The sequence below is a fragment of the Amphiura filiformis genome, chromosome 5 (assembly GCF_039555335.1).
Source record: "Amphiura filiformis chromosome 5, Afil_fr2py, whole genome shotgun sequence".
Lineage (NCBI taxonomy): Eukaryota > Metazoa > Echinodermata > Ophiuroidea > Amphilepidida > Amphiuridae > Amphiura > Amphiura filiformis.
The window spans coordinates 71395282-71413413 of NC_092632.1; the positions used below are offsets into that span (position 1 = coordinate 71395282).

The window sequence follows — 18132 nt, forward strand, 5'->3', positions numbered from 1 at the left end:
CTGGCCTAGCCTTAAGTTATACCAGTCTGTACCATTTCATATAGGGCAATGGCATACATGTGTTGACAGGCCCTATGATTACAGGCTGGCTAGGCTTGGACTCGGGCTGTTCCAGGCTTATTATTGAACTTTAAGCTCCGCTAATTGATTATTTTAATATGAAATCTACGTTTATTTTGTCTGACTCGTGCTAGGGTATTTGGGTAGGCCTATTGTGAAAGTTTGGTCAAACAGGCATATTATCAGGTAGGCCTATATGCCTATATAAAATAGACTGCTCATCATTCCTGTGACTGATTAATTTTATAGAATTCTCAGTGCTCACTGAAGTATGATTTTGAGATACCATCATAATCATGTAGGCCTAAATATTAATACTAAGTAAATTTTTATACATTATTGAATTGAAATTTTTGTATGAAACTGCAACTGATTAACTGTGACAAATAAAATGTTATGCTTTGTTTTTTCCGTTTACAGGTCAAACTGTCAATGTCATATCAAGAGGAATGTTTTCTAATCAGAGTGATAGGCCTACGGATGATTCCCATGCACCATAACTTCAGGTGATTTTAGTAAGAATAAAGCACTGGTGGTTTTTTTTGGATTAAAAAAACATTACAAAGTTCTACAAATGAAACATATCTCAATCGTAATCATTCATTTGTTCACTATTGTACTAATTTCTTGAAACAAAAAGCGAATAAATCAAAGACTGAACAAGTCTTAGCATTCAAAATCATGAGTAGGCCTAGGCCATATATGCCGCAATTTTGCTCTAATTTTCACTTTTTTGTGAAATAAAATGCATAATGCATACATTGAAATTAGACTTCGTACAAATCTTTAGACTTGATGTCACAAATACTTAGTAGTGAAATTTCAAATTTGAGAGTGTACAGGTGTGTGTGGAGGGGGGTGGGTGAGGCTGTCAATCAAGTCACCCACCTTTAAAGACAAGATTTGAATATAGGTCTAATTTATATTTTAACTATAAGTGTCTATTTTTTTCTTTCTTTCATTACAGAACTTCAACAATCTGAATCTACATGATGAAGTAACCGTGATCCCCGGCTGATATCCACTGGCCGTCAAAGTTTGGACTACAGGATCGATGAGCAGTACAATCACAAGTGTCTAACAGAAAACTTTTTACTTTGCTGAATGTCATAGGCCTTTAAGCCTAATAGTGTAACACAAACATGATAACATATGAGACTTTTGGTATCCATATTTATTACTCCGAATTCTAGTTTCAACACTATTCAATGAAAATGAAGACAAAGATAGGTAATTAAGTTTTGTACGTTGCACGTTTCATATTACACTATAGTAATTTTAATTATTAATTTTCAATTTAATTTTTAATTACAAAATTATTAATTCCGTTCTAAGACTTAAAAGTCTTAGAACGGAATTAACAATTTTGTCCTTACGTAAGGGTCTACCCCGGGGGTCTACTAATAGGCCTATAGCTTCATTACTTTTCCTGTATGAAACAAACATGGGCATCAATCCTGGAGGGGGACATAATAATAATATCAAATGTCCGAGTAGGCCTATGTCCCCCTCACATTTTGGTAACTTAATCAAAAAGTCACAAATAAATGTTTGGGTTTTTGTTGTTGTTGTTGTTGGTTTTGTGAGTAGGCCCCCTAATTAACGCAAGCACAAAAATAGTACCAGGGTAGTAGCCGTTCTGAGATCTGCACTAAAATAACCAAAAATAATGGAGTCCACCAAATGACGTCAAAATGTGGACTTCATTTTGCTCTTTTTTTTTTCAATTTCTGAAGGGGCACATCCCTCTCATATGTGCGGCGCTGACATACCTTTTCACATCCGTGTTCTTCCTCCATTTTTAGAACGCTCGACGCCCATGACATGACATGACAGTATGCCTAACATAATCTTAACAACAAACGTCTATGCTACTGTACATGAAACGAATTCAATCATTTCTAGTTTTATTTAATGTACAAGGTGGTTAAAAAATGGAAATTACTTCCTCACTATTTGAAGTGATGGATTATGTATCATGTATAACATTATGATAATAAAATAAAATATGCTACATATTTTGCACTTTTTATTATTATAGGTCAGTGTTTTGTTTTAATATTCGTAATTATAGCTATTTTATGCCTGCTGTCCGTAAAAGAGAAACCGTGATGCCCCCACGATCGTTGTAACCAACGGATTCAACGTTGGGTATTTAGTAAATGGCGGAAATTTCCAAACGGCGTGCCACTTTGAATGCCCCTCACAGCTTGCCAAAAATTGCTTGCCCCTTTCAGCCAGCTAAAATTGTTTGTCTCGCTCCCCCCCTCTCACCCCTTGGCCTTTTGCCCCCATACCATGTCAAATTTGTGGGAACCCAATTTTTCATACTCTTTGCCGGATAAGCCTAAAGTGTTTTATTAAAAGGTGCCCCGTAAATGTGTGCAAAAATAGCTGGGTAAAATGTGCTTGCTCTTCTTTTGGCTTGCCAAAACAGCCCCCCCCCCATTTTACCCTCCCCAGGCTTCTTAATTATTGCACCGGTAGGCCTACTATATGTGCAAAATCAAGAAATGAAATTTAGAAAATACCATTTCAGCTTAATCACTGTTAGGCCTATAGGCCTAAATACAATGATACAACGTGAGTGTTGTTAAAAAACCTGCAGAAATTCGCTAGTAAATTAAGACTGATCTTTCGTGGATTCTAGATCTCCGTATTTGGTTTGAAAAAATATCATTTTCATCAATAAACTCAGAAACATGAAAAGATAACAACTCTAGGCCCTACTACCCGCTGTTTATTCACAATTTCCTACGCAATATGCCTATTATAGCCTTCCAAATAAATTGGAACATCATACCCATGCACAAAGTTCCGTGTATATGCATAATAGAATACACCACAGTTAGTACTATTCGACTACTTAAACCAGGTCTAAGTTTAAACCTAGGTTTAAACCCAGGTCTAACTAGTCCGAGCTTTCGGAATCGTATAATTACTTAAACCTAGGTTTAGACTTAAGCCGGGACTAGTTATACCCAGGTTTAAGTTAGCACCGGCTTAAGTTAAACCACCTTTCGGAATCCCAACCTACGTCTTTGGGCAGGAAAAACCTCCTATGTGTTATTGGCCCCTGAACATGTTTAAAGCAAAACCCCTTATGTAACTGGTTGGCAGTTTTGTTTTAAACATGTTCAGGGCCACAAACACATAGGAGGTTTTTCCTGCCCAACGACGTACAGACATACTATTACTACTTATCAAATAGTGTGGTCAGATGTTTGTTTATACAACATTTTCTTGTGGATCATTTAGACATACTTTTCATTCTTGGTGTCAGCAGTTATAACTTTTTTTGAGTAGTTTTCTCCCCCAAATACTGACAGAATGCATTGTAGGCCTTTCTTTTCCATTGAGTACTTATCTTGGTGAACTTAACATAAAAATTGCCAACACACTTATATTTGCCTGTTTACATGCAAGCATCTTACTGCTACTTCAATGAGTAGTGGGGTAGGTACCTTTGGGTTAGGACAGTTTATACTTAAGGTTGATCAGGGGTTGTCTTTGAGAAAATCCTACATCTTGGCATGTGTCTAAACATGAAGCTAAACAAGTTTCTGGTGTTTTAGGGGGAATATGTAAGTAGTAGACATGTGTAAAGTTGATTAAGGCATTTGGTTTAGCTCCAACTCATAGAAATCCATGCTTCTTATAGAATCAATGCAAGTATTGGGCACTCAATGAATTGTCTATTTTTTCCCTCAAATTTGCTACTAGGTATGTGCTTAGAGTGTTTGAACAATAAGTCTGGTCATAAGCATAACAAGAAGCCGGATAAGAAGGAGAAAGAAATGGAGATTCTGGCATGCTACGAGAAGGCTGGCGATTTAGCACTTCTGTACCTACAGGTAACATGTTTTTATAGTCTATATATCTACCTCAAGTCTCTGGCACTAGCTTTGAAGTTCATCGTGTTCTGTGTTAGCTTAGCGTTACTTGGTGCGTGTAGATACTTTTACGCGTGATCAACTTGCCGCATATGTACACGCAAGAAACCACGCTAAGCCAACACTGCACACGCTCAGTTCAGTTCAGTTTTATTTCATCAAATTCCATCCATACAAATAATTACAATATAAAAATGCTTTTACAAACATCGTATAATATGGTGAAAATGATGAGGATGCCACTGAATGCAGAGCGTGTTGTTGTGGCACCCTTTACAAAAGTTAGTATTAAATAATATATGATAAACAAAATTATAGAAGAATAATAAATACATTTGTAAGATATGTACCTTGTGGGTTAGGTGACTCGAGGTAGATATACATAGTGTTTCACATTTAATACAAATGATGCGATGAAACAATTGCCCTAAGTGATATATATTCATGTAGCCATTGAAACATCCGTGGTTACCGGTCGCCAACCTAGTTTGTGGCATGCATGGATTCTTGGGTTGTAATCCCCACCAAAACAAACTACTTTTTCCACAAAGTTTTGAATGAAATATTTTACTGGAAGTTACTTTTACAACTTTGTTGCGTCTGATACCACCCACTACTTCTTTGTTCATCTTCTCTCTTTATTCCTTCATTCTTTTTCAATCCATATGCCAAAAAGCACTTGGGACATTAGGGTTAAGGGGTACTACACCCCTGGCCAATTTTGTGCCTATTTTTTCATTTTCTCAAAAATTATAGCACATTGGTGACAAGTAAGATATGTATATTATAGGGCAAGGACTACAACTACTGCACTGAAAATTCAGCAACTCAAAGCAAGTAGTTATTGATTTATTGATCAAATATTGGTTTTCCCTCATTTTTGACTGTAACTCCACACAACTGTTGTCTGTGCTGAAATAAAATTTTCAGTGCAGTAGTTGTAGTCCTTGCCCCTATAATATACATATATAAGGGTGTAGTACCCCCTTAAGGAGGATGGTCCAATATCACCACATGCTTTTGCCACTTTGGTTCAATGACCTTAATCCGCACTCCCCGTATGTGAAGCTCCATGCCAGTATTCTAATACCTTTTGACAAGAGAGCCTAAAATGTGCAAGACCCATGTAGTGATGCCAACGCCGCGCCTTATGCGCACAATTGGGCTACTTGGTGATCACTTGCCGCTACTCAAAAAAGCATGCCGCTACTTGTCTAAAATTGGGCTACTTTTGCCAGTCTCAGGCCGCGGCAGTAATTTGATGTATTTTCCTTTCAATTTAGCCGATTTATAAAGCTTTTGAGTCTTTGAAGCTCCAAATTGAAATTACAATGGGTTTTTTGACCATTTATTGATCGGTCAGTAACTTCCCAGTAAGTACCGGAAGTTTTAAAGTCAAGTGCTTTTCCGCCCAATTGGGTGTTTTGCGTTCTAAATTCGCCCAAATATCCGGTATTGGGTGCTTTTTTGGAAGCTTAAAAAATTGGGCTACTTGAGAATCCTTTACCGCGGCCTGGCGAGTCAATGCGCCGCGCCTTGACGCTGAAAAGTTTTGGCAACACTGGACCCATGAACATTTTGTGTGAAAATAAAAAGTGGATTAATATGTAGACATATTGAGAAAAATATAGACTTTCACCTCACACCAGCTTCTTCTTGGGTCTGAGGTAAGTGGTATGTCCACATTTCTTCTTGCGACAGTTGTGTGCACACGAATGCAGGTTAGCATAGCACTTACGGCAGATCATGTTTTCACATTTGTACTTTTGTGCCAACATACACAAACTGGGCTCAATGACCATCCTCCTTTAAATCAAAATGCCAGAACTTATACTAAAATGTGGTAAAAACCAAAAGTGCTTTCTTTGAGTGGTTACCATTAATTATTGCTTGTCAAAATGTAAGTGACGCTAATTGTTTTCTTATATATATTTGGTCAATATTCTGCTCACAGCAGAGGCTTAGATTATGCATAAAATTATATTTTATTGTGTACCAAAGTGACTCTCTCTATACCTGTCATATCCTAACTTGCTACATGATTATTATATCCTGCAGAGAGTGGACCAGAAAAATGCAGGAGCGAATGTGTCCGGATCCAGTAGTCTTGGTGGAAGTAGTCACATGGCAGGACCTGTGCTTGAGACGGCTGTACAGAAGGCACCTTTACTGCGCATTCAAGAAGGGTAGGTGCATGATACTTAGTTTCAGGTCTAGATTGCGTATGGTTATCACAAACTGTATGTTTGTCGGGGAAATTGGAGGTTCTAGTTGAGTGTGATTGGCTTGTCAACAGTTTACTCTGATAACCTTTCACATGTATCAAAGGGTTTTACATTTATTCCGCTGTCGTTATAATATGTCAGTTGCCATGCCCAAGGCATGCTAATACCTTTGAGGCAGCGCTCATTGGATAATATTCCTAACAGCTCCCCATTTCAACCTTGTGTAAAGAGAGGCAAGTAAGGTAAAGCACCTTGCCCAAGTGCACAACATGTTGGCACTGCTGGGGCTCAAACTCGCAATCCTCAATGATGTATGTTGAGATCCTAGTCTTTATTAATGTAACTTATCATTTTTAATCCAGAAAACTTGATGAAGGTATTGATAGGTTTCGTACCATTCTGAAAGCTGTAGAGGTCAGGACATCGCAGACCATGCGTGCGACGGTTGCCAGGGAGCTAGCAGAAGTACTCTTGCGTGGCGTCTGTATGCATCACTACACTCCACCATCAGCAGAAGGCAGCATTCTGAGTTCATTAAAAGATGAGCGGTCTGGTAGCCTCAAGTCTAGCGGCAGTTCCTTTGCTAATCTAAGACCCATTGCATCCAGGGGGACGTTAGGGAAACCTAAGATGTATAGTACTGAAAGGTATGAAATTTAAAAAACAATTATTACTTAATCATTTGTGTGTTTACTTATCTGTTAAATTCTCAAGCAAAAATGCATGTTGAAAGACTACTTTTTGCTGCTGTATATTAAATTTAGTTTGAAAGTGTTTTAGCAGTCACAAATATTGCAAAGTTGGAAGTTCTGAGCTTTATGTTCTGAGCTTCGGGCAGTAATATATTATGAAGACATTTTATTCCTAATATTTAATTATGAGTTATACCAAAAATATAGCACACAACTGAATTCCATCATATGCTCAGATTGTGATATTTTGGGTGAATTGTGAAATTGGTGTCTGTATCAAAATGGTCTTTAGAGGGGCTTTGAAGTAATTTGATATAGAGTAACCTATAGTTTTTATAATTAAAAGCAATGAAAAAGAAAAGTCCACTGTAGTCCACTTATGGCTACTGAACAGACATGTCATGGAGGTAAATATAATTGCACAACATAATCCTCTAAAAAGAATTATTGAAAATTCTGTCAGAGCTTAGGTACCTGCCATGGCCATGATTTTGGTTTTCTTTATATTTTCTTTATATTTTAATATGTAAGTTCTTTTCACATGAGTTGCACAGTGCATTTAATCCTCACACACCTGCTTTGCCCACTTTCAAGACAGGATTTTATAACCATTTTACTGCAACTATTTCAGCCAAATAACAACCAGTCTAACAATGTAGGCCAAACTCAAATCTGACGTGGATTGAGATTTCTGCTTAATAATCATTCAGATCCAGATCATTGTCATTAACCCTAATCGATTCGTGCCCATGGTCTTTTGGCTATCAGAAGGGAAAGAAGAAACAAAAAAGGAGAGAAGATGAACAAAGAAGTCACTTGGTACCCCGGACCGCCTCTAGCCACGGGTGTTGCGCTGGCCGGTCAGCGATTCCCTGGGTATATATGACTTAGGCTGATTGCATCATTGGAATGCATGCACAAGCAGTGGTTTAAATAGTGAGCTTTAGTGAGCTTCTGGTTGGGTTAGGGTTAATCTGTGATTATATTTCAGTATAATAAAAAAACTCGGCCTTATAGCAATCTTGTTTCATGTTTATATGATTTAGTTTTCTTTTTGTTAATTTCAATTATGCTTTTAATATTGTGACACCATTCAAGCGGTCATTTGCTTGCACTTATATATTGTTCCACAGGAGAAATAGTGGTCGCCTTTCAGAACTGTAAGTGATGAGTGTTTGAAAAATGAAAATTTGTTGTGAAATTATATGCAGCCTGTGAATAATTAAATTTAGATGCACTGTTATGATTTTCACAGGTATGCACTGAAAATGTTTTTGTTGACTTACTCACTTTTTTATTTACATCAGGGTTGCACGACAAAGTCACCAATAGTCATAGTAGCGACTATTACTAGTGATAGTCGCAACTTTCGACTAGTTATGACCTATGTCAGCTGAACTTATTTACTTACCTCTGTAATATTTTGCATGCTGTTAATAATGGTTTATCATTATAACGATTTTTCTTGGATGCATCATCTCATGAAATTTGATGAATTGCAGCAAAATTTTTCAGGCATACTATGTCCCGTATAATTCAGCAATCACAAGAAAGTTCCATTTCATATATGAGCACCAACGAGACATATGCTTGTGTTTGATTTTGAAAATTTAGAAGGAGCTTTACTTCTGTTTTGCCTGAATTTCTAACGATCATATATAAGCCCTCTTGTAAACGTTTTTTTCAGTTATGATTTTGTATAAGTTTAGAAAAGACTACTTGAATCCGACTAAACAGCATAGTATAAAAGTATAGAGTTGCCAAATATCAACCGTGACTTTCAAAATATGGTTAAGATGTATACCTGAGGTGCTAATTTGGTCAAATATCACATAACTACAGTATTTGTTTGATAAAGTTTTCTGTGTTGTTGTTTTCCCCCAAATGTTTTCCCAATGTTATTTGTTTGAACAGTGTCTCTGAAGCAACAAGTAGAAAAAAAAGAGGAGGAGAAAATAATTTCCATTGTAACACAAACAATAATAATTAAAGGAAATACAGATTTTGTGATTGTCACCCCCCCCCCTTGTGTCCAACCCCTCACCCCCAATAAGTGCATGTGTGAGAACAAACTGCAAGTATTTTATATAAGTTAGTATTAACACTACAGCACTTTCACTAGGTGTGTTGTGCAATTTTATTTATTTATTTGAATAAATTTTAATTTCATGTGACACAATGTTGGTTTCCTTCCCCTATAATCAGTGGTTAAAGAAATTAACAAAGGTATAGGTTCATCTGTCTGTGGATAAGCATGTGTATATCTGTATCTTCATTGGGTATGTAGGTAAATAGATTTTTTGTATGGTTAATTCACTTGAAATATTGTGAACAGAAGAGGATGTGATATGACAAAACTAGCTATTGCCTTCTAAAAAACTGAGAATGTTTTGGACGAGGAGTGTGATTATTATATTACAGTCTAACCTCTCTTATCTGAACCTCTTTTATATGGATCTCTCTGTTATCTGGCTGTGAAGTCTTCACAGGAAAACATGTTTTTGATAACATGACTACTTATTCCCATGCTCTGAATGCTTTGAATGACATGTCTATGTTGCATAAAACACTCAAATGTCATCTTTTAATGGTATTACCCCATGTTGAAACAATACGGTGTTGTTCATATTTCAGTACTTGGGACAGCCAGTGCAGAATTATATGCAATTCACTTATCCGGATTTTACACTTATCCAGATATTTCACTTATCCGGACTATACTTGGTCCCAGCATGGCCGGATAAAAGAGGTTAAACTGTATGTGCATAGCATATTGGAGACATGTATAAACGATCAATTTTACTTTGATGCTACTGTAAGATTTATAGATTTATTAAAGTTTTTTCTGGCATAGCTTGAGGATATCTGGCTTGATAACTTATGTAGTTGGTAAGAATTGCTCAAATGACATATCATTTTAATGACCATACTTTATTCTCTCTGATAAATATTTTAAAAAAACTGATTAAATGCAAAAAATACCATGCCAAATTGTGCAATTAAGCTTTAGTTGCATGTCACAATCTCAACATTGGATGGTCAGAACCAAGAGCAAAACCCAAGCCCCTGTAGTCTTTTCCATAATTATAGACAAGTTTCATTTAGATTTTTAAATAACTTTGAAGTTTTCCATCAAGAAATTATGCATGGACATGGATTTTGGCATTAAAATCATGCCTCTAATAAATATTATAACTTTCTTTTATCTTCCATGTATTCAAAATTTGAATGGATACTCATGCATATTATTTTTTGGGGGCTTTGGGGCGCCAGCCCATGAGTGTAAAAGTAGGGGGCAGCCAAAACGAAGGGCTGCGGTAAAAGTAGGGCGGCAAACGAAGGGCGGTGGAAGAAGAAGGTGGCAAAAGAATTTTGATAAGTATAAAAGATTTTTGAAAAAATTGTACTATTCATTAAAATATTTTGCTTTTGCTAGCGCTTATAATCCTTTTTTTTTTTTTTTTTTTTTTACCCTTCAATTTTTCAAACGACCGAAAAAAAAATTGGGTCAACCTTTTCAGGCTGTTGGGGAAGGGGCAGCAAAATTGAATTTTCTTCAGCCCCGACCTCCCCGGTAGGAGCGGTCACAGTACGCCACTGATACTGAAAATCGTTGCATATAAGATAAACTTCATTTTCAATTATCTTAACTTACATTGGAAATCAAACATTGGGATAATGGTTACCATGAGTAATAATCTCTGATCAACTCAAAAGTGTGTGTTGACTTTTTTTATACTTTCAGTATATTTGTACCAAAGAATGTTGAAGAAGAGGCACTTCTGTTATTGCTGATATCAGAGTTACAGGTTAGTGCTGACAATATAGCTAAAATAATTCTCGATCATGAGTGTTCAATTTGTACGCAATGCTTGCCACTCGACACGCTTACCGTAACGCGATCGATGGTAAACAACATTCCGAACTAACCAATCACGGCCTTCAGGGCACAGTGTCGCTAGGCAGTTGACTCGAGGTCAAGGGCATATCACGCTAGCGTGTTATTCCATGAAAATGCGACGTACGCAGTGCACGCAAGCTCATGATCGAGAAATTATTATTACAGCTATTATAGGCTCAACCAAGGCCTGGCATTAAATAAGAGTAAATATGTTCAATCTTAAATTTTGAGGATGCAACTTTCTTACTGGAAATTGTCTATTTTATCAGCCAGTTGACCATTTGTGGGGTTGGTTGATTTACATGGTACCAAACATCACAAAACTTAACATCACAAAACTACCAATCCTTTTGCATTAGGTGCCCAGTGAAAGATAGGGATTGTGCCCATGAAACATAGCAAGTTTCAAAATGTGACAACCTCCATTCCTTTTGCACTGTAGTAAATGCCTATACAAATCTAGACTATGCCATAGTCGAAATTTATTAAAAATATGTTATTATTAGTCATGATGAACCCATTTCGTTGAACTCAAAATTATACTGATATTTATTAAAATTAAAGTATTCAATAGTAAAATGGTCATAAAGAGTTAAAAATATCAGACGATTAGTGACAATAAAAGTAATTGAATGCAACATTATCTTGCATAATTATAACGGCTCACTTTAATACTGAACAATTCTAATTTTGGAATCTACCAGTTTATTGATAGCGAACCCCGAAATTTCGACTATGAACTTTGAATTGTAAGCAGAACTTTACCCCTGGACTTTGCTCTCTAAAACACACTGTCAAGCATACTTGTTTATCAGTCCATTAACCACAAGTACGCTAGATGTTTGATGAGAGATTAACTTCAGCGTCAACACAAAAGCGCCGCTAATACCACAGACAGTTGTTTACGGTGTAATGGCGCAGGCCCAGACGATTTAAACCATAGCGAGGTATGGGCGACCAATCACAAGGCAGATCATTTAAAGATGCATTACATCATGCCCAATTTTAGTTAGGCCAGAAATTGGCCTAACTCTCCATAGAGTCCCGTGTTAAAAATCTTAACCGCAAGGCAATGTCAGTAGTCCACTTGGGAAGCTAACAAACAGAGGGAGTAGGGTGACTGATCAGATGTGAAAATCTATCAATTGTGCACACATTAATTAAATCAGAGTTTTAAGCTTAAATACAATATCCAGAGTATGCACAATGGACAAGTGGACTACGGGGTAGTCTAATACAAATCAAGAAATTTTTGGATGTGCTGAACAGTTAGCCTTGTCATTGGATGAGAGATATAGTGCCCCAAATTTAAAACACTTGTGAATAAATAGAATAAATCCCTACTAGGGGTGTGATTTTCGGTAATTTTGTGCCCGGTACCAGCGCGATTTTTCAAGGGGGTAACGGGTGCCCAAATTGCAACAAAAAAAACAATGTGCAAAATTTTTTTTTTTTAGGTCAACCATGAATAATCCTAGCATTTAGGTCTAGGTCCAGGGACACTACAAAACCAAAAAAACAACTTTCCTGCCCGGGTAATGTAGCCTCGGGGCGGGTACCCGCGAGCCCGCCAGAAAATCCCTGGCTTAATCCCTACCCCTGCAGCGATCAATCACCAGGCATAACTGCAAAACAATGTATTTGTTTTGTCACATGGGATCACTCTGTCAGTACCCACTCACATGCCATGTTGAGACTCCGCTCAGCAATCCCAATAGCGTCGCTCTTATTTCAGTATTCTCAGGTTCCTTGTCTGATAATTGTAATCATTTCAGCTAATACATGTTAATTTTTGTCATCAGGTTAATCGTGATGTAGTGTTAAGCAGACACAAGGAACATTCGGAGAGTAGAAAACACACATTCCTGAACGCAACTGCCGTCTATGACTTGTTGGCAATAACATTAGTCAGAAGAGCACAGTATAATATGCTTGCAGATGTAAGTTAACATGAAATGTTTTGGTGTAAAGTATAACCTCTGAATTTTTTGGTAGTTTTAAGAGAGTAAAACTATGTGGTGATTGGTGTGTTTACAATAATTACATGTCAGCAGGTCTATCATGAAAATTTGAAAAAATATTGAACATTTATTGGTTTTTTGTATTCACAGCACAAAAAAAAAGCACAAAAAAGTATTTCTGAACAAACTATAATTGCCTCTTGACTATAATCTGAATAAAAGACTAGTTTGCGTCTGACGTCACTGTCAATCAAACTCCCCACGACCCTTGATTGGTTAGTAGCACATAAAAAGAAAATTGATTTATCTGGTGCTCTTTGGAGAAAAAGAATCGCAGGAAAGAAAGTTTCCTATTACCAAGACCCAATTGTTGAGACAATTTGTATGTTTGAAGGTGCAAAATTAACCATAAGGCACACTGTTTCACTGCTGCATTCAGAAAATTCAATTATCATCATGACAAATCATAAACAAATGTGAGTGGACACTACGAATGAGCCGTAAACTCGGCAAATTGTATTCTGAGTTACAGTGTAAAATGTGCTCATGAGTCTTGTTGCTAAGATCACTGCGTTGACGCTTGACTGAAGAGGTGCGTCACGCGCTGCGACTTCCGCGTAATCGGAGGCGTAATGTCTAACGCATGACATGCAGAACGGCAGTACCCACAAGATGGTGGATCCCACGGAAAAGGCTGACGGCCTCTATAGGACAGAATCATGTTTGTAATTGTTTTTCTATATTCATTCTCTCTTATGTAGACCTTGGACAGAACAATGAAGTTTTCATTTGAAGAATTTCACATGTGGTTTCAATTTGGTTTAGCACTGGCAAGCGCAGGAAGGGTAAGTTGGTTACTTGTTGTTTTGTAGATAATTGATAAATAGGTTTTATTTAAGAAAACAACAATTGGTTATGCTTCCTTGGTTGAAAATGGATGTTTTCACAATGTTATTTGTTTGAAATAATTTCTCTGAAGCAACAAGTAGAATGTTAGATATGATAAACCGAAATGGAAGTTTTCCTCTGAAAACAAATAGTAACATACTAGTATTCCAGACTTAGAAAGGCTATTAAGGGCAGAGTAATGGGAGAGAACATGGACCTTTTCGAGCATCATTATTTCTGAATTGTATCTCCAAAGTATATAAAACTATACATTTTTGGAAAGGAAATTAGTCACGGAATCCCATGGTGACGTCAGATTTTTTCAAAAATCTCGAGTTTTTGATAAAATCACAATAAATCACTTTTTTACCCCATTTTTTTTGTGACAACTTAAAAAAAAATCAGTTCGGAGTATAAAAAAATCAGTTAGCTTTTAATGAAGAAGAGACATGAACTTAGGGAAGGTTTTTTTATTTTTTTTAAATTCGTCTATTTTTTCGAAATATTGTAAAAAACATGTGAAAAAAGCAATTTTGTCATTTTAATTCAGCTAAAAATTGCACATAATGGTGTATATTTTTGTTTAAAACAAATATTTTGAAAAAATAAGAAAACCTTCCCTAGACTTGGATGTACTCTAAACGATAGTGCAAAAAGTTTACCTTTTGCTTGCATATTTTTCAGGAGTTCTGACAAAAATCGTGCAATATTGTTAAAAATGAACTATGAGAAATCGACGTTTTAGTAAAAAATTGTCAAAATTATGCACAAAATGTCCTTATATTTTAAAACAGCAAGACTTTCACGCTTGTAAAAGCTGTACCTGGTGCATGGTCTTAATATGCATCTTTTTGCAACAATGAATTTATAATGTCTGCTTTTAGTGCGCCAAAATTCAAAATAATTAAAAAATCTAAGTGGCATTTTGACTGCAAATTTGTGTTTTGTTTACACCGCATTTGCCGGCGTTAAAAACATACCGAATGCGCCTTGACTGCGTTGGATATACGCGCAGAGTTGCGCCGCGTCACGCGTAATCACAATATTTTGCATTCGCGCATTTCTGACTCATTATTTCCCGCCAATTTACTAAGCTGTCTTGAGCCATGTGACTTTTTAGAGTTGAAAAGAGTGAAATAAATCAAGCAAATATACGTGTAAATATTAACAAGTTGTATTTTATCAGTTTCAAGTGAAAGAATACATCTTAGTATTGATAAATATCAAGAAATCTCAAATTCGGGCGTGGACGAATGTGTCTTCCATTACTCTGGCCTTAAAAGATTAAAAAATTATTGGCATAACTGATTGAAAAACAAATAGGTTGGTAGCTTAATTTTTTTACAATAACATGTTGACAATAGTAGTAGTATTTGTTTGTTTTATTTTTTCATGCAATCATTTTAAAAGTGTATTATGATGGGGTATAATCATAGGTATGCTTTCCTGTAAATTCCTGTTGCATAACAAACTTCACCTTGTGTATGATGTGGCTTGTCGATGGACAGTCCACCGCTTCTGTGTCAAGGTCATCCTGTAAAAACTTGTGTTCTTTGTTTGTGTTTTCAGCATGCAAGAGCTTTAAGAGTTCTCCGCGAGTGCTCAAGAATGGAACCCAAAAACCACATTGTTCTCTTAGAGGCTGCTAAAATTTGCTATGATACGTTAGAACTGGTAGGTAGCAACCAACATTCAATTATGTATTGTTCTTGTTAACCCAAATGAGTATGTCTAGAATATTGCAAGGTACTAGTTCTCCTTTTCACAATTTTGTCAATGGATGTCTGACCATAGAGCAATGTAATTGTTTATAATAGTTTGTAACTTTGTTAAAAATCAACTAAGCATGTTGTTGGTTTGCAGGCAAGTATATGGTTTAAACATGTTGTTTAGACCTACACAAGAACGACTTTTATACCCAAGTTATAACAAAATATATAGTTTCTTCATATTGCCCATGCAATAGTCAGAGGTACACTATTTAGTCTCCATCTATGACAATCCAAATATGTCAGATTTCCCACAGTATTACAAATATGGAGTTTGGTCTCTCTCCATATGCACAAAACAAATTAGACCAGGTCTAACTTTAGACCTGATCTAACCTAGACTTAGGAGAGATCCCTTTAATCTTTTCTTTTCCTCCTTACTCCTAGCAAAGCCCAAAAAATAAACTGCAGCCATCTAATATTAAGCTACATGTATTTGCCCTTGACAAGATCTACAAAAATATAGAATTTAGTATGTAAATAACAAGAAGTTCCTTCTCCATAAGACTAATCTCCAGAGTTAGACCAGGTCTAAAGTTAGACCTAGATTCAAACTTGTTTTGTGCATACGGACCAGAAAAGAGGTTAGACGTCCCAAGTATGCATTTTTTTGGTTACGATATTAAATACACTGTTACATCTTGCATGCTTTGTAGATTGATGATGGAATCGAGTTCTGCCAGAAAGCTGTAGCAGCAGAAGGCAATCCAGCAGCTGTTAGCAGAGGCTATCTTATGCTGGGGATGGGTTATGGACAAAAGGCTCACGAAGGTTGGTAGCTAAAGAATTGGGCTATTCCAGTTGAAATCCATACACCCTCTGTAGAAGACATGACCTTAATCGCCCATACAGGGGGTATAGATTTGAAATTGAGTCACCCATTTAGGTAACCCCAGTTTGAAATGTATACTCCCTGTGTGGAAGATTAAGATCATGTCTTCCATAGAGGGTGTATGGATTTGAATTAGAATTGAATATTGTGGACATGGTAATACCTCTCAATGTGAACCTACAAGAACCTATTTATAAACATGCGTATTGCTCTCTCTGTGATAAACCCATTGCAGTAAACTTAACAACAAACATTAGTTGTGAATAATAAAATATTCAACAAATGTGGTGTAGAATAAATTCTCAAGTTCATATTAGTGTTCATTTGAGACTAAAATTAGATTAATGTTTGTACCACATTCACAGCAAAACTTTTGAGTTTAAAACCAGCTTAAAAAGTTTTGTTTTTATTGGGTACGTATTTAATACTTCACAGCAGTTCAAAACTTTGGTTTGGTAGTGATGCAGGTGCTTATTCCACTGGTTGCAGTATCAAATCATGTGCTTACATTTAATAATGCAGAGTGTATACGCACACATACAAAAGCAGTCTGTCAGCACACTTGCATCGCAACCACAAAAGAGCATTGACATCACTACCAAACTTGAAGTGAACCAAAGCATATGTGACGCGATCAAGGGAAATGAGTCGGATGTCGCTAATACTGATTTTGAGATAGTGTTCAAAGTCTTTTGTTTTATATTGTTTTTAGCAATTGAAAATTGACGTAACTTTGCAAAGAAAAGTCGTATCAACATGAGGTTTTCAGTTTCTGAAAACTCTAAATGTCCTCTTTAGAAACATGTAAAACTCATTTTCGACCAGGGTCGACATGTGACTCATTCCCCTTGATCATGTCACATGAGTTTGTGTGTTAGTTTGTTGAGTATAGAAGGTACACTTAAATTTGAAGATATTTGAACCAGTGGTGCTAATTAACACCTCGGTTTAGCAATAGCTATTTGGCAATTTAGACATAGTATCCAAAAATGGGCTATTCCAGTTTAAATCCATACACCCTATGGAAGACATAACCGTAATCTCCCGCACAGGGGATGTAGATTTCAAATGGACTCGCCCATTCAGGTAATTCCATTCGAAATTCACACTCCCTATGTAAACGATTAAGGCCATATGTGACATGATCTGGTTCATGGGGCCAAAGGTGACACGATCTGGTTCATGGGGACCAAAGGTGGCAAATTTGAAACTGACATATATGTGGAGGGAGCATAACCAAACTGGCTGCGTAGGAGACTAACTCTGAGGCCGCACTCGGCGTCCTAATCCAAAAAGTGCGAGATATTTCAAGTGATAGAAGTGAAGTTTATGATGTTGTTTCTTTGCAAATTTCCAATGTTTTTCGATCCAAATGTATTGGGAACTTTCATAATGATTGCATATTATCATTTTGGAAGAAAAAAAAGAAAAATCTAAAATTTTAAAAAGATCGTACATTAAGGGATCTGGAATGAGCGTTTTGAGCATTTCGACAGTATTTTTTGTGGGACATGAGAGCACATCAGACATATCGAATTGCATTCTGAATACGAAGAATATCTTTCTGATATCAAATAATTTTCATTTTTTGAAATTCACGATATAATACAAATTTTATGACAAATTATTAAAATTTGATATTTTTCACATTTTTGATATATAACAGTCCTCGAAGTAAATTTTATAAATCTAATGACATATTCTTAAAGTGTATGTAGCTGGGAGGAAAAGCCGACGATCAATTGAAAATTTTGACCTTTCATATTGAAGATATGGATTTTTCCCCAAAAGACCTAATTTTTTTTGTGTGTTTTGTATGGCAATTTAGACATAGTATCCAAAAATGGGCTATTCCAGTTTAAATCCATACACCCTATGGAAGACATAACCGTAATCTCCCTTTGGGGATGT

The 18132-nt window shown here is 36.3% G+C and overlaps 1 protein-coding gene across 6 annotated transcripts in view; it reads left to right on the plus strand.

The window, feature by feature from the left end:
* The window catches only part of LOC140153659 (tetratricopeptide repeat protein 7B-like), a 76796-nt gene that overhangs the window by 32800 nt on the left and 25864 nt on the right, over positions 1–18132 (plus strand). For all 6 annotated transcript variants that reach the window (XM_072176460.1, XM_072176461.1, XM_072176462.1 and 3 more), the window contains 8 exons: positions 3784–3914; positions 6012–6139; positions 6541–6825; positions 10616–10679; positions 12574–12711; positions 13494–13577; positions 15190–15294; positions 16046–16160. In XM_072176460.1, coding sequence (XP_072032561.1) covers positions 3784–3914; positions 6012–6139; positions 6541–6825; positions 10616–10679; positions 12574–12711; positions 13494–13577; positions 15190–15294; positions 16046–16160 — 1050 coding nt within the window. The remainder of the gene's footprint in view (positions 1–3783; positions 3915–6011; positions 6140–6540; positions 6826–10615; positions 10680–12573; positions 12712–13493; positions 13578–15189; positions 15295–16045; positions 16161–18132) is intronic.